General features: G+C 39.8%; 1 protein-coding gene across 2 annotated transcripts; it reads right to left on the reverse strand.

The window, feature by feature from the left end:
• Nucleotides 1-664: 664 nt before the first annotated feature.
• Nucleotides 665-24452, reverse strand: LOC115526868 (interferon-induced protein with tetratricopeptide repeats 5). Of its 2 annotated transcripts, XM_030334199.1 has the most exons (4): nucleotides 24440-24452; nucleotides 15278-15285; nucleotides 13481-13550; nucleotides 665-3670 (listed from the first exon to the last, which is right to left on the reverse strand). In XM_030334199.1, exons 3-4 carry the CDS (start codon nucleotides 13483-13485, stop codon nucleotides 2227-2229), a joined length of 1449 nt encoding a protein of 482 aa, XP_030190059.1. In that variant the 5' UTR covers nucleotides 13486-13550; nucleotides 15278-15285; nucleotides 24440-24452; the 3' UTR covers nucleotides 665-2226. The 2 variants fall into 2 exon arrangements, with proteins under 2 accessions (XP_030190059.1, XP_030190058.1); XM_030334198.1 differs by lacking the exons at nucleotides 15278-15285; nucleotides 24440-24452 and having other exon boundaries at nucleotides 13481-13701.
• Between the last annotated feature and the right edge of the window lie 482 nt (nucleotides 24453-24934).

Raw genomic sequence — 24934 nt, forward strand, 5'->3', positions numbered from 1 at the left:
GTGGAGTCCCACGTGGGACTCTATCTCATGACCCTGGGATCCTGACCTGAGGCAAAATCAAGAGTCAGATGCTCAGCTGACTGAGCCACCCAAGTGCCCCTCTAGTGAATTTTAAAGTCACTTAATAGGGGCGCCTGGGTGGCGCAGTCGGTTAAGCGTCCGACTTCAGCCAGGTCACGATCTTGCGGTCCGTGAGTTCGAGCCCTGCGTCAGGCTCTGGGCTGATGGCTCGGAGCCTGGAGCCTGTTTCCGATTCTGTGTCTCCCTCTCTCTCTGCCCCTCCCCCGTTCATGCTCTGTCTCTCTCTGTCCCAAAAATAAATAAAAACGTTGAAAAAAAAATTAAAAAAAAATAATAAAGTCACTTAATAGACTCTAAGTATTTAAATAGAGGCTTATAGTTGTGTCATTGTTTTGATATCATAACTGTATTACATTGTGTGCAAATTCCTTACTTGGGAATATAACCTTAATTACATTATTCCCAGTGGGGGAAAATGACTTGCTGCAAAATAAAATATTTGTTGCAGAGTGTAACACAAGCTTCTACTGATAGGTCAGGACTTCAGTCCCAAATTTCTGAAATACTTAAGTAAAGATCATTCCCTTCCCATTCTTCTTTCTTGAATAAGCAAATGAGCAAAATAAACAAAAACAGCAGGGGCTTAAGTAAAACAAACATTTTTAAAAATTTAATTTATGAAATACATTGTAGTATGGATATATGTTTGAATATGCATTGAAAAAATATCTGGAAGGATACATATTAAATTGTTAACAGATTACCATGGGGGCATAGAATTAGGGAAGGGTGAAGGGGAGTGCTCTTATTTTAAATTCATATGCTTCTGTTAAGTTTGAAATTTTACAGTGAGAATTCATTACTTTTATAATAATCAAAACCATAACAGGAAAAAAAATTTAAAAAGTAACAAAAAAGTAAAAAACACACAAACATATATACAGTAGTTTTAAGAGCTACAGTAGAGGTATGGAGAATTAAATCACATGGCACACTTTCCCACTAATACTGTGGTGGTAAATATAATTGTGTAGTCCATAATCAAAGAAGCAACATTAGAGATGCTACTTTTAGCAATATTCCAATTAACAATGTCCCCTGGGGTAAGCGCCCTTAAGCAGCGACCCTTCAAGATGGATATTAAAACTGAAAGGATCTATAGGAAAACATGTCAGTCTGAAAACTTTAGACAAAAGAAAAAGATTCACAGAAGTAACTTCAGAATACTAAAATAGTGAACCAAAGACCAGAAATTGGGGGTATGAGAATGATCCAGTCCAGACCGAAACCCAAATCACTGAAATCTTGTTAATCTAGGGATGTATGTTAGGGACATCTATTTTACCCATTTGTCTATCATTTCTCCCAATTTCCCAATTAGTCTGCTTTCAAGCTTAATGATTTTAACCTAAAAATACTGCAATTTTAATGTGAAAGAATAAAATTAATTTCATCTAGATTAGTTTAAGTTCATTCTTCTAGTTAAAAGAACCAGAGAAACTTGAGATATGATTTTCCATTCATTTTTTTTTCTCACAACTATTTCTAGCTACTTAATGAACATTTTGGGAGATAATGCTTGTGATTTCTCATGGGTCCCTTAGTTCTGTATTTAAAGAATTTTTTTTTCCTGTTCTAGATTTTTCTCCTTTTATTAAAGTCATCATAGATAACAAGTTTTTTATTATTATGAACATTTTTCTTTCACCAAAGAGGATTCTTTAGGTGACTATCAGGTTCTCAAAGTGAGAACATCTGTAACTGAAGGGTTCATCTTCTGCAAGCTACACAGTTAAACGCTTAACTAATATAATTCTGCTGAAAGAATATTCCTGACCTAGGTGTCAAGCGTTTATGCAGAATTATACTCACTGTGTGAATAATATGGGAAATTTGATAAAATTTAATAAAAACTTATTATAAATAACAAAGATAAAGGGTATAAAGTCATAATGACCAAACCATTTTTAAGAGTTATAAGAGCTGAAATGTTTCTGTTTCTCAAAGGATTATATGAATTTAAGAGAAGAAAACAGCAAAAAGATTCATCATTACATATATAAAATAGTATTTAGCATAATGCTTAGTACATAATAATCATTCAAAAGAATGGGCTCTATAATGAACAATGGATTAAAATAATAAACAAAAAATACAACCCAAAATGGAGACAAAAGCTTATAACTAATCTCCTAGAGTATGTGTTTAAATAGAAAGTCGAAGTTCACAGAGAGCGGTAATGAATTCTGCATTTTCTGGATCTACCTTTTGGGCCCTCTCATAGTACTCAGCAGCTTGCCTCTTTTCTCCTTCCAGCTTGTAAACAAACCCTAGGGCACTTAAACTCTGCACATCTGAAGCATTGTGACCAAGTCTCTTGATAGCTAATTTCTTCAGAGCACTTGTCAATTTGGTGCGTAAGGACGACCGGTCTTTGACCTTTAAGGCTTCTAAATAATGGTGGATAGCAGTACTTTCCGATTTGCGGTGAAATTCCTGAAAGCGGCCATAGTGATAGTGGATCTGATGTTTGTGATCATCAGTTATGTTCTCCAGACGAAGGGCTTTCTGGAAAATGTCTTCAGCATTGCTATACTGGCCTCCCTCAGCATACATATTGGCCAGATCCGTGTAGGCAAATGCAAACATAGAGTCTCTTTCCACAGCTGCTTTGAAATGAGATATAGCAGATGTAATTAGCTCATCAACTTTTAGTTTATCCTTTCCTTTAGGTCTGTTGCGCGTGGCCTTCTTGATTTGGATCATTTGTGCCCTATAGCAAAGTCCCATCTGGTGATGCAGGAAAGAAGAGGTTGGTGTCACCTCCAAGGCCTTTTTCAAAAGTTCAAGAGCTTTGTCCCAGGAATTTTTTCTCCTGTAGAATTTGGCTGCATAACGAAGGACATAAGGTTGGGATGATATTTGGTCCAGAATTTCTTCAATATACCTTTCCCCTTCAGCTTCTGCATGTACATCTTGAAGCTTTAGTGCCAGAAAAACTTTAATGTAGGAGTTATCTGGGTTCAGGGTAACAGCTTTCCTCAGAGGACCCAGAGAAAAGCTCTTTATAGACCCCTCTCTGTCAGAATCATCCAGCCGATACACCGTGATGGCATAGCCAATGTTAAATTCTGGATTGTCAGGTTCCACTTCCAAAGCCTTCTCAAAAGCTGCTTTAGCCTTTTGGTAATACTTTCCTCCAAATTTCAAGAGTGCCCACCCTTTTTCACAGTCAATCTCAGGACGCTCCAACTTGTAGTTAGAAGGACTAGACAATTTCTTACAAACGTTTGCTATCTTGTCTATATACTTCTGAGCTTCTTTGAGCTGGTCCATGTGATAATATACCCAGGCATAGTTTCCCCAAGTGACCAGACTTCGTATTTCCTCTTTGTCTGAATGTTCTCGCCGGATTATTTCTTCTGCTTGTTCCAAGCATTCTAGGGCATCTTGATTTTGGCCTTTTAGGTGTTTCACATAGGCCAATAGGTTATAAAGAGTGAGTCTGGATTTTGTGGTAAGAAATTCAAGCTGTTGCCCAATTGTATCTTCCACATCAAACAGGTCAATGTCTTCCTTAAGTAAATTCCATGTAAAGTGACATTCTAACTCCAACAGAAGGGCCTTCAAGGAGTCCTTAGGAATTTCACTGCAAAGATAAAATCCTTTTTAACTTTGAAGAAATAAAGGAAATAATCAATCTTTAAACCTTAAATACTGTTTTTTTGCTTAACAACACTTCTATCTTTTATTTGACCTTACAGTTCAAGCACTAGTCCCCTACAACTTTATACTAATTTCCTTGGTGTAGAGTTAAAGTCTAGAAATATTCTCATTATTTATTGCAAAAGCAGCTCTGGAGAGATGTCAGGGTTTTCTATGTCACAGAATATATATTTCCTTTGGCAGTCACTAACCCACCAGTACCTCCAATTTTTACAAAAGGGAATTTAAAATGTTTTTATTTACTTGCCTTAAAAATTAAGAATAATAACTATATACACAGTCAATAATTAATATAAAAATTACACTTCTGTATTATGAGTATGAATTTAAAAGAGAAGAAGGAGAAGAGGAGGTGAGAAATAAGAAAAAGAAATAAGAAAAAGAAGCACACTGGAGGAGACACAGAAGCCATACCAATGCATCATTTTTGTGAAAGAAGGAAGGACGAGAAGGAGAGAGAGATGAAGGAAAGGAAGGAAACCCCACAGAGAGAAAAGTCACAGAAACACACAGTAACTGGTATACCACAAGATGAGGAAAAACATAAGTTTGAGACAGATAAAAGGAGAGTAACAGATATTTCCAAATAGATGGGGAAAAGGCAAAAGGAAATTTAGTAAGCTTAGTAAATTTGATATTAAGTGCTACATCCTTCTGAACTCTGGGGTTGTGGGCAACAATAGCTAATACTTATTATTACCCTATCATTGCCCCGAAAATTCACTTTACAATATTTGTTGAGCTCCCTTTGTGCAAGGCACAGTGGAATATCTGCAGGGCACACTGGAAACACTGTCTCTGAAACTAGGAAGATGAAAGGGAAAGGAAGGACAAGGAAATATTTATTCATTACTGAGAACCTTTTATGTGTAAGATTTTCTAGATAACCCTTGGTATGTAACTACGAACAAGACACAGCCCTGCTTATACAGACCTTATAAGTAGTCAATTACAACTCAGCATGAAGTTTCTTGCAAGTGACCCAGGAAACATACGTAATCCGATGCTGTGGACATCTGTGGTTTTTACTTGGTAAGGATGCCTCTTTTGGTTTCCATTTCTGGAACATCTCCCTCTACTCTCAGTCTATGTGATTTGAAATGGGATGTCTACTGCTTAGTCTGGAAAGACACATGATATTCCGGCCATCACCTGGTCCCAGGGATTTATTCAGAGATAGTCCAATTAAAATACAATTGTGCTGAAATGGGACTTTGATAGAACTATCCACCTTCCTTCTAAAAATTTTAAGTTGGTATAAGCTTAGATTTGCCGGTGGACATCTTTCCAAACTCGGGGAGAGTCAGCCTGCTTGAGAAACAATCTAACAGAGAGGAAAGCACAGCTTAGATGGGAAGAAAGAGAAATTGTTCATGACAGTAACTAGTTTTGCCTGGATCACCTCGTCTACTCTGGACTTCTATTTACTTAAGGAAATAACCTCTCTCTGTCTGCTTAAGCCACTCTGAATTAGGTTTCTACTGTCTGCAACTAATTAACATTTCTGGCTTTATTCATTTGTTTTGCTGATAGTGGTGGTGTGGCAGTCAGGAAAGACTTTCTAAATCTATTAACTATAATTAAGAAATGTACAGAAAATAAATTCCTTAAGTCTTCTCTCAAAGATGAAAATGCCCTAATTATGGGATGAACAGTATACAGGGCATGTGTGTGTGAATGTATGTTTATTTCCCTTTCTGATGCACACAGAATCCTCCACCCACTTGTATGTGAAATATATAGTTATATAAATGTCTTTGGGAATTATAGTAATAGTGCCCTCAAAACATTTATTGACCACCTCATGTCATATATGCCAGGCAATATTCTAGTTGTATGGATATAGCAGTGAACAAGTTAGAAAACGGCCCTTTCTTCATGGCAATTCCATTCTGGGAGAGGAAGGAACAAAAGGAGTTGATGGAAAACAAATATGTAAACAAATCAATATGAAAACAAATGGACACTATAATTCCAGATAGTAGTAAGTATTAATTAAGCTAAGAAAAAAAAAATCAGAGTAATGGGATTAAGGGTGATGGTGGTTGGGGGAGTACTTCTGTTATAATTGTGAATGAATAGCCTTTTTGAAAGGGGCAATTTGAAGCAAGAGTTTTTTAAAAAAAAAATCCCTCTGGCTGCTCTGAGGAGAATGGACAATCAAGCATCAAGAGAGGAAGCTGGAAAACTGATAGTACATCTTGGTTGAATAAATAATTTCCCTAAGAGCCTACAATGTAGAGGGCACTGTTCTAAGTGTTGGGATACACCCGTTAACAAAAGAGAAAAAACAACCTGACTTCATGTAGCTTATAATAGATAGGGCAGTGGTGTGTACCAAGAAAAGACAAAAAAAAAATGGAAAAAAAATAAATGAAAGTATAGAGTATGTGAGATGGTAATAAAAAGAAAAATATAGCAGAAAGGGTGGTGGTGGGGGGGGAATGGAAAGTTGGCAGGGGTTCTGAGAAGTGGTTAAAATTTAAAGAACATGGCCAGAGCAAATCTCCCTGAAGGAGACATGAAAGAAGCTGTAGAGGAAATCCAAGGAGAGATGATGCAAGCTTACACTGTGGTTGCAGTATGGGGTTAGTGAGGACTGGACTCGTTATATTTGAGGCAGAGTTGACAGGTCTTTCTGATGGACTGGGTGTAGGGAGGGCCATAAGGAAAAGAAGAAATGCAGGATGATGCCTATGCTTTTGACTTCAGGAAGTAAGTTGATAAATCAAGAGGACTATTTGGAAATATTAATTTTGAGATGTCTATTACACACTCAAGTGAAGATACCAAGTATGAAGTTGGATATTAATGAAGAAAATACCAGGAACAAGGAGTGAAGTTAGAACTACAGATATAAAATTGGGAGTCATCAACATGCAGATGAACTTTAAAACCACAATATCTAGAATGAAATTACCTAAGGAGTGAGCATAGACAGAGAAGGTCAAAAACTAAGCCGCAGGACACTCTAAATGAAGCAGAGTAGAATGACCAGGAAAGGAGGCCAAGAAAAAATAATCAGTGAGGGAGCTGGAAAACTAAGAAACCTAGTATCAATGAAAGCCTAAGGAAGAAAATGTTTATTTTGAGAAAGAGAGATCAATATGCAAGTGTACAATGATTCTAAGAGATTGAGTAATCGAGGACAGACAGGAGATCACAGTTTTAGCAGGAGTAAAGCTGTGGAGGACCATGTTAAGTGTTTCACTAGAATGGTAGGGATGAAAATATTACTGGAGTGGGTTGAGGGGATAATGCAAGGTAAAGAAGTGGATATGGGGAATACAGGCCACTCTTATCAAGGAATTTTGCTATGAAGGAAGTAGAGAAATAGAGCTATATCTGGAAGGAAGGTAGGAGGCTGAGGGAATCGTCAAAATAATTTTTACTCACAATATTTTTAATAACTTAATGATATGCCAATAGGAATGATCCAGTAGTAAGGGAAAAAATGATGCTTGGGGGAGAGAGGTGAGGATAACTGCAAGAAAGATAGAACATGACGCAGAAGCGAAGCTATACATGGTTAATATTCAAATCTTTATCTCCAGTCTCAAACTCCTAACCATGTCATCCAGCCCTTGACTACTTCTCTGGCCTCATTTTGTACAACTTTCCTCCCACTCACTGCACTCCAGCCATACAGTCCTTTAAAAAAATTTCTTTGTTATTTCTTCTGCGAAGTACGTATCTATCTAAGGGCATCTGCATGTACTTTTTATTCCCACATTCTGTGAACTTTTCCTAAGAGAGTTCTAGGGCTTACTTATTCTCACAATTCTTGTCTTGGCTCAAATGTCAGCGCTTTAAAGAGTGGTACCCCTAATCACCTTAGCTAAAGCTGCACCCCCACCTTGCCAGTCCTCTTAAAGTCTAGTCTATCATATTTCCCTTTCTGTAGAGCACTTACATCAATATTTGGTGGGGGGTGAGAAGGAGGAGAAGAATGCTTTAAATCACATATGGTGGGGCGCCTGGGTGGCTCAGTTGGTTAAGTGTATGACTCTTGATTTTGGCTCAGGTCATAATCTCATATGCCAGGCTAGTGCTGGGTGTAGAGTCTGCTTAAGATTCTCTCTCTTCCTCTGCCCCTCCTCTGCCTGTGCATGCATGTTCTCTCTCTCAAAAAAACCCAAAAAATATGAGATTTAGGTTTTAAATGGAATCAGACAGAGTCTTTAGGAACTGGAAAGGGGCTGTCCTAATAGCAAAAAGTAACAGAAGAGTTAGAGAACTGAATTAATTGCACATTAGTAGTAGTGATTGGAAAAATAAAACCATTTCATATTTATAACTCAAATACTACTCCATGAATTGTTTTCCAATTTTTATAAATACTAAATGTAAACATAAATAATTGACTTAATATTATATTTAGGGGGCATTTAAGTTTATAATTAATTAATAAAATTAAATATACAGGTCTCACATTTTAGCATACGTAGTAGGTTCTACACCAGAGCTTTCCAAAAGAACTTCCTGCAATGATGGAAATGTTCTTATGTGTGCTGTATAATATGACACATTGGCCACATGTGGCCACTGATTACTTGAAATGTGACTAGTACAGGTAAGGAATCTAATTTTTTATTTACTTTTAATTAACTACAATAACCACATATATGACTAATGGCTACTATATGGGATGGGAGAGTTAGAGACACTGGGCCTATAGGGCTTAACAGATAAAAAGATTTCAAGCCCAACAGGTTACAGCTTTCCTTTAACTTGAAATTTCTGCTATTTATTCAAGGTGAAGAGCTAAATTAAATGACAGACAAGGACATATTTTAAAAAAACAACTTAAACAAAGGACCTGGGCTCACTGCAGATTCAGTTTGTTAGTATGAATGTTATATTATTTATAACATACTATCTAGAATCAGATGAGTACTCAAAACAAAACAAAACAACAAAACCCTGAAGCTGGGGCTCCTGGGTGGCTCAGTCGGTTGAGCATCTGACTCTTGATTTCGGTTCAGGTCATGGTCTCACAGTTCGTGAGTTCGAGCCCTGAATCTGGCTCTGCAATGACAGTGCAGAGATGCTTGAGATTCTCTCTCTCACTCTCTCTTCCCCTCTCCCTATGATCTCTTTCTTTCTCAAGGTGAATGGATAAACTTAAAAAAAAAAAAAAAGCAAATACAGAAACATTAAAAAAAAAAAAAAAAGAAAATAACAACCCTGAAGCTACCATTCATTGATAGTTTACTATATTCCAGGCAGTGTGCCAAGCACTTTATACGAATTATATGTAATTTTTCTAAGAATCTTTTATTATTTTCCCAATTTTATGGATGAAGACAAGGAGATAAGAGTTTAAAATACGTTTCCAAGGTTACACAGCTAGCTATAAACTGGCTGAGCCCAGATTCAAACCTAGTTCTGCCTGACTGAAAAGCTAATGCCTTTCGACCATAATGGTATACTACTTCTTTAATATAAAAATTAGAGGTTGTTTACAGAAGAGCTTGCTTTAAAATATGTGATATATATAATGTATTTAAAATTCACTTTGCCTCAGGAGGACCTAAAAAAATAAAAATAAAAATAAAGGGATTTTAGAGAGCAGCTTAAAGAGCAGGTAAGAGGTCTGTGTGGCTGCCTATTAGAAAGGATATGCCAGATATTTACTTAAAGGTCTCAGGTTAAGAAAACAATGGTTTCAAATATGAACCCTCATTCTAAAGTCACAACATTGTACATTGCTGCAGTTGTTTTAGATGAACTACTTCTCGCCAGGACTTGCTGTGCACAGTGCTTTAGATAAGGAGTGGCAGAGAGATTTACTTAAGGATGATTAGTGATTCTCTCAAACAACAAAAAAGCTGGGTAAAAATATTTTAAAAATGAACCAGGGGTGCCTGGGTGGCTCAGTCAGTTGAGCGTTCTACTTTGGCTCAGGAGTTGGGCTCTGTGCTGACAGCTCAGAGCCTGGAGCCTGCTTTGGATTCTGTGTCTCCCTCTTGCTCTGTCTCTCTCTCTCTCAAAAATAAAGATTAAAACATTTTTTTGATATGGTGCAAAGGAAGGGCAAAACTCTTAGTTATCAAGATCCAATTATCATCATTATTAAGAGAAGTGAATTAAAATATTTTTTTCCCACAATTCAAGACTTTCTAACGTAGACCTGATGATCTTCCAATATATTTCTTTGATCTCTGATCTTTGCCCTAAATTCCAAACTTAATGACTTTTTATTCACATCTTCAGTTAGAAGTTCAACTGGCATCTCAGGAGCACCTGGATGGCTCAGTCAAGCATACAACTTTGGCTCAGGTCACGATCTCACAGATGTGAGTTCAAGCCCCGGGTTGGGGTCTGTGCTGACAGCTCAGAGCCTGTATCCTGCTTCTGATTCTGTGTCTCCCTCTCTCACTGCCCCTACCCCGCTCAAACTGTCTTTCTCTCTCTCTCAAAAATAAACATTAAAAAAAATAAACATTAAAAATAAACATCAACTGGCATCTCAAACAAACATAGCCAATCCAGAAATCTGGATTCCTTGAGCCTGCTCCTCAGGACCTCATCTTTTTTGGCACCTCTTAGTTCCACAGGCCAAATAATCTAGGAGAAATCTGATTTCTCTTCTTCCCTCAACCTCTCATCCAATACAACAGGAAGTCCTGTTAATTCTATCACCCAGATACATCTCAAATCCATCCACTTTTCTCCATTTCTACTCCATTTCTTCCTAGTCTAAACCACAATCACCTTTCCTTTGAGGTGGAGCAAATATCTGGTCTCCCAGCATTGGCTCTTGATCCCCTCAGAGTACTAGTAAACTTTTGAAAATGTGAACCAGATAGGTCAGTCTCATGCTTAAAATCTCCCAATGGCTTCCCAACACCCTTAAATATTAATCCAGCCCTTGTCATGTTCTAGAAGTCCCTAAAGGACTTGGTATTATCTATCTGTCCAACCTTTTCTCCTCCTACTTTCCTCCTCATTCACTGTTTTAGACATATTGACCTTCTTTCTCTCTCAAACATAACAAATTCAAGGACTTTTATCCCTGTTGTTTTTATTCTTGCAATGTTCTGCTCCTAAGTCTTTACATGACTAGTTCTTTCCTGTAACTCAGTTCCAACATTCCCTACCCAGGAGGCCACCTGTGGCAGAACTATCTAAAATAGCCCCCTCCATTCTAGATCACTTTCTTAGCCCATTACACTATTTTATTTTCCTTGTAGCTCTTAACACTTTCTGTATTGATCTATTGTTTATCTATTTCCCCCATTAAAGGCAATTTTTTTAAATGTTTGTTTATTTTTGAGAGACAGAGACATGGCACGAGTTGGGGAGGGGCAGAGAGAGGAAGACACAGAATCTGAAGCAGGCTCCAAGTTCTCAGCTGTCAGCACAGAGTCCGATGTGGGGCTCGAACCCACCAGCCTGTGAGATCATGACCTGAGCCAAAGCCGGATGCTCAGCCGATTGAGCCACCCAGGCACCCCTATTTCCCCCATTTTATTTTATTTTTTTTAATTTATTTTTATTAATTAAATTAATTTATTATTTTAATAAATTTATTATTTAAATTAATTAAAATTAATTAATTAATTTTATTTTATTTTCTTAACGTTTATTTATTTTTGAGACAGAGAGAGACAGAGCATGAACAGGGGAGGGGCAGAGAGAGAGGGAGACACAGAACTGGAAGCAGGCTCCAGGCTCTGAGCCATCAGCCCAGAGCCCAACGCGGGGCTCGAACTCACGGACTGTGAGATGGTGACCTGAGCCGAAGTTGGACGCCCAACCGACTGAGCCACCCAGGCGCCCCTATTTCCCCCATTTTAAATTAAGCCCTATAAGAATAGGGACCTTGTTCTGATTTTTGTATTTCACTACTGTGTCCCTGGAATCTATTATTCCAGGCAATTAACAGAAGCTCAATAAATATTTGTTGAATGAATGTAGTTACATGCTGGCAACTTCTGGCACGTCCAGCCCAGAGGAATAGGCGATCAGCATAACAAGTACCTGGATTCCAGAGGAGGGAATTCTTACTAGTTCTTCGCTTCCTGCTAATGGCTCCAAACTTTTCTCCCACTGCAGTTCTCCCTATCCCACTTGTCTTTATATCTTGGCATACTCTCTGTCTGGCTCCATGTTTTGATTCTGAAAATAAGTTTTGGACTATGTCCTATGGTCCTGACTGGGAAACCTGGTATGGCTGTCCCGTGGTAGTTTGTTCCTTACTCTGGTGTAACTGCACCAAACTCAGAGGCAAGACATCTCCTTAACAGCCTGCCCAGATGGGTGACAAACAGGCTAACCAGCCCCCTGTCCATCCACAGAGTAAAATGAACATCTGCTTTTGTTGTGAAGGTTTACACCAGCCCCCCTCAAGAACGATAAGGAGGGCTGCCTCAGGTAATTTGAACGTGGTTGTGAGATCTCAATGGGCTGGCTATTCAGTCACTGAAGTGCCTTGCCCAGGCTCTGGAATTTATGCACAACTTGATGCCTCGAGAAATGTTATTTTTTAAACTCTGCTTAATTTTTAAATTCAGTCTCTGGGAAGCTGGCAGAGAGAGGCTATTGTGTCTGAAAAGGCAACATTTATCTTTAGGCAATTTGGGGCTTTTTCTCAGGAAGAAGCAGTCTTTCATCTTCCTTGGGAGAAAGTCCCCACTGGGGTCCACCCCTCTTCCAGCCCATCCTGCATACACATACAGAGCACCCCCCTTTTCCTCCTCGTTTCTTCAGGCACCTTCCTGATACCTCCCTCCCTTGTTACAGATGCGAGAAGCGAGGCACTTATTAAATTTCTTTTTTACTTAAAATAATAGTAAACATTTGCAAATATTAGGTACTACGCCGTGCATTAAGCCCAGAGGCCTAAGATTTGGATGCCAGTAATTTGCACAGATAAGGAACAGACTCAGAGCGTGGAAGCAACTTTGCTTTGGGTCACCCAACTAGTAGATGTTCAGAGTCAGGATTGAAAAGAAAGGGCTTTCAGCTTCAGGAGCCCCAAATCTCACCCGTCAACTTATTAACTGCTTCACTAATCACGCACCGGGCAGGGTGCCAGCCCCCGGGGATACGAAACGGGTGAGAAAAGGACCCCACCACCAAAAGGCAGTAAGGGAGACTGACGAAGACACCCCCGTAAAATAGCGGATTGGGGGGAACAATAAGAATCTGGACGCGGCACAAAGGCAGCTCCAGGAAGGGAAGGACTCAGACCCAGAATCGGAAAGGCAAAATGGCAGTAGTAGACCTAGGTGACAACTGCAGGGCTGCGGCCAAACCGCGTCTGTCCACCTCGGGGGGGAATGGCAGCTGCGGTCCCGGGAAGGGGAGGAAGGCGACGGGCCTCAGGAGACGCGTGCCACGTAGAAGCCGCCCGGGAACGGCCCGGGGGCGGACGACAACCAAGCACGGCCGTCGCCGCCGCGGAGAAAAGCCGCAGGGAGGGCACAGGCTCCCGGGGCGCGTCGCCTGGCTCCCCGACCCGACAGTCCTGACCGCGGACGCCCTGGAGGGTCGGAGCTCCCGGGAAGCGCGCGCGGTCACCCTCCCCGCCAGGCCCGACTCCAGACGCCCGGGACCGGGACAGGGCTCTCGGGGAGCGCTCCGAACACGACGCCCGGCTGCAGGGCGCAAGGGGCTCGGCCCCCGGCAGGGCCGTGCCGCTGCGCTGGCAACGGAATGAAAGAAAAACACCGGCTTGAAACAAAGGCCTACGCAGTCTGAGAGCAGAAGCGGGGAAAGCCCTCACCTCATGGTGGCTGGGCGCTGCGGGCCGTCCGGGAGGGGGGAGAGGGACGGCTGTCCCCTCGGGCTTTCTCCTCAGGACTGGGATCCCCAGCTGCCGAGCGGCGGGACGCGCGCGGGCGGGCGTGTGCGCGTGCGCGGGGAGTGCGGGCGGGCGGCGCGCGCTTCCCGCGGGGCGTCGGCGGCGCGAGGTCGCTGCCCAGGCGTGGGCTTTGTTAAACGCAGGACCCGAGCGGGAAAAGGAAACTGAAAAGTGAATCTGATCCCGGACTAGGCGGAGTCCAGTTCCAGGAAACGGAAACTTATGCGAGAGCTGAGTGGGGCCCCAGCGGGGCTGAGGAACCCAGGGTGGGGGTGGGGGGCACGTTTACGGACCTCGCGGTGGTTCGGTGTGGAATTTGCAGCTGGCCCTCTGGACTTTGGGCTCTCCCCTGTCTCGCTGAGCCTGCGTGGCGCTCGAGCAGCCTCATTTATTTTTAAATAAAACGCCAGGAAATCGTTCAGCATTTTTGTCGTAAGGGTGGCAGCGATGCTCTTTCCAGCTTCCCGCATCCTAAGCTGAAACTGAAGCCCCTGCTTCTAGTCTTGATTCAAACAAACAAACAAACAAACAAACAAACAAAACAGGTGCAGTGCTGTGCACCCGTGCCATTATTTCCGTTGGGCAAATTTAAAGAGATTTGGGGGGGGGCATAATGCATATACATTTAAAAAGTTGATAGGTATTGCAGAATACCTTTGCAAAGAGGTTTATACACCTCCACTCACAGTTGTGTGAGAGTGCCTGCTTTCTGTGCCTTTGCCAACTGTGCTCCGTATAATAAGATTCGTAAAGATGGGGGTGGTATTTGTAGTCTAAGCAGAAAATGCCAAATACCCATAAACCAAAATTTTTGCTCATCTTGGATTTATTCGTTCATTCATTCAACAAGTTATATTGAACAACTGCTAAGAACCATTGTTCAAGACACTGTCAATATAGCAATGATGAAGATAGAGGACCTAGCTTTATGGAAGTTATCTTCTAGTATGGGAGATAGAAATAATAAAGAACAAATAAAATATTATATATCAGATGGTGCTATGGAGAAAAAGCATAGAGAGGTTTTGGCTCCAGGGTGATTTTTGCTAGTATAAATATGTTCAGAAGGGCCAGTTTCATTGAGAAAGTCACAATTGAGCAAAAATCTGAGGTGGGTGAAGAAGTGAACACTGTAGATATGGAGCTAGAGAAGAATATTCCAGACATGGGAAACACTAAGTACAAATCGCTTGAGGTGGGAGCACACTTGGCATGCATGGATGGTGTGGTTGGAGTGGTGAGAACAAGGAAAAAATCATAAGAATATAGATCAGAGAGGTAATGTGGTGGACCTGAAGGCTATTGTAATCTTTATCTTAAGTGGGAAGCCACATTTTAGAAAAAGTACTGAAAGGGTTTTTTTTTTCTTCCAATTTTTAATTTAAATTCTAGTTAGTTAACATGTAGTGGGATATTGGTTTCAGGAGTAGAATTCAGTGATTCATCACTTACATACAACACCCAGTGATCATTATAACAAGTGCCCTCCTTAATCCCCATCACCCATTTAGCCCATCCCCCAGCCACCTCCCTCCATCAACCCTCAGTTTGTTCTCTTATGATTTGCTTCCCTCTCTCTTTTTTTTCTGCTCCCATATGTTCATCTGTTTTGTTTCCTAAATTCCACATATGAGTGAAACCATATGGTATTTGTATTTCTCTGACTGACTTATTTTACTTAGCATAGTATATACTCTAGCTCCATCCGCATTGTTGCACATGGGAAGCTTTCATCCTTTTTTGATGGCTGAGTAATATTCCTGTGTGTGTGTGTGTGTGTGTGTGTGTGTGTGTGTGTGTACATACATACCACCTCTTCTCTATCCATTCATCAGTTGATGGACGTTTGGGTTCTCTCCATAGTTTAGCTATTGTTGACAATGCTGCTATAAACATCGGGGTGCATGTGCCACTTCAAATCTGTATTTTTGTATCCTCTGGTAAATACTTAGTAATGCAATTCCTGGATCATAGGGTAGTTCTATTTCTAACTTTTTGAGGAATCTCCATACTGTGTTCCAGAGTTTGCATTCCCACCAACAGTGCAAGAGGGTTCCCTTTCCCTGCAACCTTGCCAACATCTGTTGTTTCTTGTGTTGTTAATTTTAGCCATTCTGGCAGGTGTAAGGTGGTATCTCATTGTGGTTTTGATCTCCTGATGAGGAGTGATGTTGAGCATCTTTTCATGTGTCTGTCAGTCACCTGGATGTCTTCTTTGTGAAAATGACTATTCATGTCTTCTGCTGCCCATTTCTTAACTGGACTGTTTGTTTTTTAGATGTTGAGTTGGATAAGTTCTTTATAGATTTTGGATACTAACCCTTTATCAGATATGTCATTTGCAAATGTCTTCTCCCATTCCCTAGGCTGTCTTTGAGTTTTGATGATTGTTTCCTTCGTGGTACAGAAGATTTTTATCTTGATGAGGTCCCAATAGTTCATTTTTGCTTTTGTTTCCCTTGCTTCTGGTAACATGTCTAGTAAGAAGTGGCTACATCCACTGGTGGATGGAAGGTAGAAGGTTGGAAGGTGGAAGAGGTTGCTGCCTATGTTCTCTTCTAGGATTTTTGATGGTTTCCTGTCTCACATTTAGACCTTTCATCTATTTTGAATTTATGTGTATGGTGTAAGAAAGTTGCCTAGTTTCATTCTTCTGCATGTTGCTGTCCAGTTTCCCCAACATCATTTGTTGAAGAGACTGCTTTTTTCCATTGGATATTCTTTACTGTTTTGTTGAATATTAGTTGACCATATAGTTATGGGTCCATTTCTGGGTTTTCTGTGCTGTTACATTCATCCATGTGTCTGTTTTTGTGCCAGTACCATAACTGTCTGATGATTACAGCTTTGTAATATAGCTTGAGGTTCAAAATCATGATGCCTCCAGCTTTGCTTCTCTTTTTCAGGATTGTTTTGGCTATTTGGTGTCATTTTGTGTTTCAAATAAACGTTAGGACTGTTTGTTCTAGCTCTGTGAAAAATGCTGGTGGTATTTTGATAGGGATTCCATTAAATGTGTAGATTGCTTTGGATAGTATAGACATTTAAAAGATGTTGGTTCTTCCAATCCATGAGCATGGAATGCTTTTCCATTTCTTTGTGTCTTCTTCAATTTCTTTCATAAGTGTTCTATAGTTTTCAGAGTATAGATCTTTCACCTCTTTAGTTAGGTTACTAAGCATCTTATTGTTTTAGGTGCAGTTATAAATGGGATCAATTCCTTGATTTCTTTTTCTGCTGCTTCATTATTGATGTATGGGAATATAATAGATTTCTGTACTTTGATTTTATATCCTGTGACTTTGCTGAATTCATCTGTTAGTTCTAGCAAATTTTTACTGGAGTCTTTTGGGTTTTCTACATAGAATATCATGTCATTTGCAATTAGTGAAAGTTTGGACTATAAACATTGGGGTTCATGTGCCCCTTTGAAACAGCACACCTGTATCCCTTGGATAAATACCTAGTAGTACAATTGCTGGGTCATAGGGTAATTCTATTTTTAATTTTTTGAGGAATCTCCATACTATTTTCCAGAGTGACTGCACCAGTTTGCATTCCCACCAGTAATGCAAAAGGGTTCCTCTTTCTTCACGTTCTCACCAACATCTGTTGTTGCCTGCGTTGCTAATTTTAGTCATTCTGACAGGTGTGAGGTGTTATCCCATTGTGGTTTTGATCTTATTTTCCTGATGATGAATGATATTGAACATTTTTTTCATGTATCTGTTAGCCATCTGGATGTCTTCTTTGGAAAAGTGTCTATTCACGTCTTTTGCCCATTTCTTCACTGGATTATTTGCTTTTTGGGTGTTGAATTTGATAAGTTCTTTATAGATTTTGTGGATACTGACCCTTTATCTGGTATGCCATTTGCAAATATCTTCTCCCATTGCATCGGTTGCCTTTCAGTTTTGCTGATTGTTTCCTTCACTGTGCAGAAGCTTTTTATCTTGATGAGGTCCCAATTGTTCATTTTTGCTTTTGTTTCTCTTGCTTCTGGAGATATATCAAGTAAGAAGTTGCTGCAGCCAAGGTCAAAGAGGTTGTTGCCTGTTTTCTCCTGTAGGATTTTGATGGCTTCCTGTCTTATGTTTAGGTCTTTCATCCATTTTGAGTTTATTTTTGTGTATAGTGTAAGAAAGTGGTCCAGGTTCATTCTTCTGGATGTTGCTGTCCAGTTTTCCTAACACCAGTTGCTGAAGAGATTGTCTTTTTTTCCATTGGATATTCTTTCCTGCTTTGTCAAAGATTAGTTGGCCATATATTTGTGGGTCCATTTCTGGGTTCTCTATTCTGTTCCGTTGATCTATGTGTCTATTTTTGTGCCAGTACCCTACTGTCTTGATGAGTACAGCTTTGTAATACAGCTTGAAGTCCAGAATTGTGATGCCTCCAGTTTTGGTTTTCTTTTTTCGGATTGCTTTGGCTATTCAGGGTCTTTTCTGGTTCCATACAAATTTTAGGATTGTTTGTTCTAACTCTGTGAAGAATGCTGGTGTTATTTTGATAGTGATTGCACTGAATGTGTAGATTGCTTTGGGTAGTATTGACATTTTAACAATATTTGTTCTTACAATTCATGAGCATGGAATGTTTTTCCATTTTGTGTGTGTGTGTGTGTGTGTGTGTGTGTGTGTGTGTCTTCCTCAATTTCTTTCATAAGCTTTCTATAGTTTTCAGTGTATAGATCTTCACCTCTTTGGTTAGGTTTATTTCTAGGTATTTTATGGTTTTTGGTGCTATTGTAAATAGGATAGATTCCTTGATTTCTCTTTCTGTTGCTTCATTATTGGTGTACAGAAATGCAACCAATTTGTGTACATTGATTTTATATCCTGCAACTTTGCTTAATTCATGGATCAGTTCTAGCAGTTTTTTGGGTTTTCCACGTAGAGTATCATGTCATCTGAGAAGAGTGAAAGTTTGACTTCTTCCTTGCTAATTTGGATGCCTTTTATTTCTTTGTGTTGTCTGATTGCTGAAGCTAGAACTTCCAACACTATGTTGAATAACAGTGGTGACAGTGGACATCCTTGTCATGTTCCTGACCTTAGGGGGAAAGATCTCAGTTTTTCCCCATTGAGGATGATATTAGTGATAGGTCTTTTATATATAGCTTTTATGATCTTAAGTTATGATCTTTCTGTCCCTACTTTCTTGAAGGTTTTTATCAAGAAAGGATGCTGTATTTTGTCACATTCTTTTTCTGCATCTATTGAGAGGATCACTTGGTTTTTATCCTTTCTTTTATTAATGTGGTATATCACATTGATTGGTTTGCAAATACTGAACCACTCCTGAAGCTCAGGAATAAATCCCACTTGATCGTGGTGAATAATTCTTTTAATGTACTATTGGATTTGATTAGCATCTTGTTGAGAATTTTTGCATTCATGTTCATCAGGGATATTGGCCTGTAATTCTCCTTTTTAGTGGAATCTTTGTCTGGTTTTGGAAACGAGATAATGCTGGCCTTGTAGAAAGAGTTTGAAAGTTTTCCTTCCATTTCCATTTTTTGGAACAATTTGAGAAAAATAGGTATTAACTTTGCTTTAAATGTCTGGTAGGATTCTCCTGGGAAGCCATCTGGCCCTGGACTTTTGTTTTTTGGGGGAGATTTTTGATTACTGATTCAATTTCTCTGCTGATTATGGGTCTGCTCAAATATTCTATCCTTTCCTGTTTCGGTTTTGGTAGTTTGTATGTTTCTAGGACTCTGTCTATTTCTTCCAGATTGCCCAATTTGTTGGCATATAATTTTTCATAATATTCTCTTATAATTTGTATTTCTGTGGTGTTGGTTGTGATTTCTCTCTTTTATTCATGATTTTATTTATTTGGGTCCTTTCACTTTTTGATAAGTTTGGCTAGGGGTGTATCAATTTTACTAATTATTTCAAAAAAGTAGCTCTTAGTTTCATTGATCTGTTCTGGTTTTTTTGTTGTTGTTGTTTCTATAGTGTTTATTTCTGCTCTAATCTTTATTATTTCCTTTCTTCTGCTGGCTTTAGGCTTTATTTGCTGTTCCTTTTCTAGCTCCTTTAGGTGTAAAGTTAGGTTGTATATTTGAGAACTTTCTTGCTTCTTGAGGTAGACCTGTATTACTTTAAAAAAAAAATGTTTTAATGTTTATTTTTGAGAGAAAGAGAGAGTGCAACTGGGGGAGGGGAAGAGAGAGAGGGAGCCACAGAATCTGAAGCAGATTCCAGGCTCTGAGCTGTCAGCACAGAGCCTGACACAGGGCTCAAACTCACAGACTGTGAGATCATGACCTGAGCCGAAGTCAGCCGCTTAACCGACTGAGCCACCCAGGTGCCCTGCAGTATCCTTCAATCTTAGGACAGGACTGCCTTTGCTGTATCCCAAACGTTTTGTTTTCATTTTCCTTTGCTTCCATGTATTTTAAAATTTCTTATTTAATTTCCTGGTTAATCCGTTCATTCTTTAGTAGGATTTTCTTTAACCTCCATGTATTTGTGGTCTTTCCTAATTTTTTCTTGTGATTGACTTGAAGTTTCATAGTGTTGTGGTCTGAAAATATGCATGATATCAATCTTTTTTCCTTGTTGATTTGTGACCCACTATGTGATCTACTCTGAAGAATGTTCCATATGCATTTGAAAAGAATGTGTATTTTTTTTGCTTTAGTATGAAATGTTCTGAATGTATCTGTTAAGTCCATTCAGTCCAGTGTGTCATTCAAAACCATTGTTTCCTTGTTGATTTTCTGCTTATATGATCTGTCCATTGTTGTAAATGGGGTGTTAAAGTCCCTTACTATTATTTATTATTATCAATGAGTTTGTTTATGTTTGTGATTAATTGACTTATATATTTAGATTTATTTATAGATTTATTTATTTTTTTTATAAATGTATTTATATTTAGATTTTATTTATATATTTTAGATTTATATATTTAGACATTGGGGGCATAAATATTTACAACTGTTAGAACTTCTTGATGGATAGACCCCTTAATTATAATGCAATGCCCTTCTTCATCTCTTGTTATAGTCTTTTGTTTAAAATCTAGTTTGTCTGATATACTTATGGCTACTCTGTCTTTCTTTTGACATCCATTAGCATGATAGATAGTTCTCCATTCCTTCACACTGAATCTGCAGGTGTCTTTATATCTAAAATGAGTCTCTTGTAGGCAGCATGTACATGGGTCTTATTTTTTTTTTACCCATTCTAATACCATATGTCTTTTGATTCAAGCATGTAGTCCATTACATTCAGAGTGGTTATTGAAAGATATTAGTTTAGTGCCATTATGTTACTTGTAAAGCTCGTGTTTCTGGTTATCTTCTCTGTTCTTTTCTAGTCTTTGTTGCTTTTGGTCTCCTTCACCCCCCACCCCAAGAGTCCCTTTTAATATTTCTTGCAGGGCTGGCTTAGTGGTCACAAAATCCTTTAGTTTTTGTTTGTCTGGGAAACTGTTTAATTTATCCCTGTATTTGGAATGAAAGCCATGCTGGGTAGAGTATTCTTGGCCACGTATTTTTCCCATTTGGCACATTCAGTATATCCTGTCACTCCTGTCTGGCCTGCCAAGTTTCTGTGGACAGATCTGCTGTGAACCTGATCTGTCTTTCCTTGTAGGTTAAGGACTGTTTTCCCCTTTTTGCTTTCAGGATTCTTTCCCTATCTGTGTGTTTTGTGAATTTGACTGTGATATGTCTTGGTGACTATGGTATGTCTCAGCTTTTGTTGAATTTAATGGGAGTTCTCTGTGCTTCTTAGATTTCAACATCTGTTTTCCTTCCCCAAAGTTTTCAGCTATAATTTGCTCAAATAAACCTTCTGCCCCCTTTTTTTCTCTCTTCATTTTCTGGGACTCCTATGATACAAGTGTTATTATGCTTTAAAGTCGCTGAGTTCCCTAAGTCCACATTTGTGATCCAATACTTTATTTCCCTCTTCTTTTCAGCTTCATTATTTTCCATAATTTCATCTTCTATATCACTGATTTGTTCTTCTGTTTCATCCATCCTCATTGTCATGGCATCCATTCACATTTACATCTCAGTTATAGTATTTTTTTAAATATTTATTTATTTTTGAGAGACAGAGAGACAGAGTGCTAGTGGGGGAGGGGTAGAGAAAGGGAGACCCAGAATCTGAAATAGGTTCCAGGCTCTGAGTCGTCAGCACAGAGCCCGATGTGGGGCTCAAACTCATGATCTGTGAGATCATGACCTGTGCCAAAGCCAGATGCTTAACCGACTGAGCCACCCAGGTGTCCCTCGGTTATAGTATTTTTAATTTCAGCCTGATTAGATTTTAGTTCTTTTATATGTGCAGTAAGGGATTCTTTAGTGTCTGCTATGCTTTTTTCAAGCCTAGTTAATATCCTTATAATTGCTTTAAATTCTAGTTCAGACATCTTACTTATATCTGTATTGATTAAATCCCTGGCCATTACTTCTTCCTGTCCTTTCTTTTGGGGTGAATTCTTCCATCTTGTCATTTTGTCCAGAAAAAAGAAAAGAAAAAAAAAAGCTAGATCTTAGGTGTGTTTTGGTCTGCTTGTTAAAAGAAGCTAGATCCAAAAAATAAAATTTAAAAATTAAAAATTAAAAAATAAAAATCTAAAGGAAGCGAGATCCTATTTTCCCTACAGCTGGCAGCACTCTATGATCAGTAAACTTGGTGCATGTGAAGGGTTTGTGCTGGTCTTATGGGGAAGGGGCCTATTGCACTGATTCCCAGGTGGACTTGCCCTAGTGGAGATGCACCTTCAGGGTGCAGGGGGAAGGGTTTGGTGTAAGTGTCTTGGTGGTGCTGTTTTGTTCACTGAAGTTGGTCAATTGCCTGGGTGTCTCATCCCTGGAGTGGAGAGTTCACGCCCACCCACCACTCTTCAGGAAGACTTCACAGAAGAGCAATCACTGCTCTTGTGTCCCCAGCTTCCATCAGATGCCTGCCTGCACCCTGTGTGTGAATGAGCTGTCTGCCTAGCAGGTGGCACAGTACTCTTGTGTTTTATCTCAGGCACAGGGCTGGATTTCAAAACTCCAAATTTTAGGGACTTGTGCAGCGTGACCCCTCACTGATCCTCCGTTGGAGGGTCTCACCACACTTTTGCCATTTGCCAGTTTCTCCCAGAAAAGCAGCTGCACGAGCGTGCAGCAGTTTGGAGTTTATGGTAAAGCGCAGCAGAAAGCTGGCATCAAGGCTCACTGACCTCAGCCAGTGTCCCCATTCCTATGCTGGGGAACAGTGTAGGACATTGGCACCACCAGTTCTTCTGTCCCCAGATAGGCCATGCTGCCACTCCCAAGGGCACTCCAAACTGGGGAACTGTTTCTCCCTGTGTGACCCAGGGGATCCTCAGACCACACCACCTGCTCCTCTTGGCCCTCCTTCCCCATAGGAGCACCACTAAGCTGGCCAGACCCAACCCCAGTGATGGTGCAGACTTCTAAAACTTCAGATTTTACACTCCACTGCTTATAATAACTTGCAGTAGTCTTTTAAACAGGGCTCTCTCCCCTCCACAGGTCCCACAGTTCTTATCAACTCCCCCAAATCGACTCTGTACAGCTCCAGCTTCCATGAGGTAGTCATTTTTCTACTTGTAGATTTGCAGTTTTGTTCTCTCAGTCCTCAGATAGATTTCTTGGATGTTCATAATGGTTTGATATTTATCTAGCTGTGTTTGAGGAATGAGGCAAACCTAGGGTCCCCCGTCTCCTCCGCCATCTTAACTCCTCTCCCCTGAATATTTTACTGTGGGCAGAAAAATAAAACCAGAATTTTCTCCTTCCCAAGGAATTAGAAAAATCTGATAGTGGTCCAGTGTTTGAAAAAATTTCCAGAGCAACTGGGTGACTCAGTTGTTTGAACATCCAACTGTCCAACTCTTGATTTCAGCATAGGTAATGACCCCAGGGTTGTGGGATCCAGCCCCGTGTTGGGCTCCACTCTGAGTGTGGAGCCTACTTAAAATTATCTGTCTCTCTCTCTGTCTCCCTCTGCCCCTCCCCCTGCTCTCTCTAAAATGAAAAAAAAAATTTTTTTTTAATTTCCAGTGTGTTGATCATGTGTTTTCTTCTTTGTTCCTACTTCTTTTCCTTCCTTTCTCTCAGCTACATTTGGGCCAAGAGATGGTCTTTACTTATTAAAGTTTAAATGGATAGCAACTAAGCAATCAGAGGTAAACATCAAAGGAAAAAAATCCTGGTTGTCTACTTATATTGTTGGGAATTCAAATTCAGAAAGGCAAAAACCATCTGTAAAAAATTTAAAGAATATACATTTTCAGGTTTGAAGAGAAACAAAGACCTGACTGGTGGGTGGGTGTTGAACATATTAAAATTACTAGATGAAATTTGAATATCAATCTTTTTTTTTCACAGAATGTTGGATTGGGTGCATTCTTGGGAAAATCAGTAATGCATTGTCTTTTGAATTTATTCTTATGAAGATGTGAAACACAGAAACTAGAGAAAAGGGGAAATAGAAAGTGAAACATGGCAACTATTCTGAAATCTGCTTGAGAAACTGAAAGTTAAGTAGTAGCTCCTCTAAGAAATAGATATAAGGCAGAGTTCTCAACCTTGGAAACTAATATTTGGGCTGGATAAGTCTTAGTTGTGGGAACCTGTCCAGCATTGTGGGATGTTTAAGAAGCATCTTTTTTTTTTTTTTTTTTAAGACAGAGTTTTAACCCACTAGATGTCAGCAGCACTCTGAAGTTGTGACCAAAAAAAAAAAAAAAATTATCTCCATAAGTTAGCAAAAGCAGCTTTTTTATTTGCTCTGAGGCACAAAATCTTCCTCTCCCCTGTTATGTCCCACTCCCATTGAGAATCACTGCTGTAAATAATACCCTCATTTATACACCTAATTTATTTGAATTGATCATCACAGCACAGTCTGAAAGGCCTAGGAAGTGGGCTTCAGGTAGGAGAGGAATGGTTGAATACAGATAAAAGCAGTTGGGGGTGCTGCTGGAGGAGGCCTGGGTGAAAGGAGAGATATCAAGGGGAATGTCCCAGGAGGCCTAATCCCTTCACCATGTACTCCAGGACTGAGGTGGCTGTATCACATTTGGCATGGCTGGGGATAAGCTACAGAGCAGTGGACTCAGACTGAGGGTGGGTCATTCAAGTTGGGCAGGCTATAGGCCCTTAGTCCCAATGCAGTTCCAGCTCTAACAGCATCATAGAAATGAAGACACTGGTGGCTAGGGTGATCCCCAAGGAGCTAGAGCCAGTAGTAGTGTGTAGATAGCAATTAGCAAAGACGTGGGCTGGAGTACCTTAACAGTAGTGAATGGCAGGAACTGTGGTTTGGCCTCATTTAGGAGAACATGAGAGATACTCCCTGCACACTTGGAGAAATTTTTGAGTGGGGGTAACTT

Source organism: Lynx canadensis, chromosome D2 (genome assembly GCF_007474595.2).
Source record: "Lynx canadensis isolate LIC74 chromosome D2, mLynCan4.pri.v2, whole genome shotgun sequence".
In the NCBI taxonomy this organism is placed as follows: Eukaryota; Metazoa; Chordata; class Mammalia; order Carnivora; family Felidae; genus Lynx; species Lynx canadensis.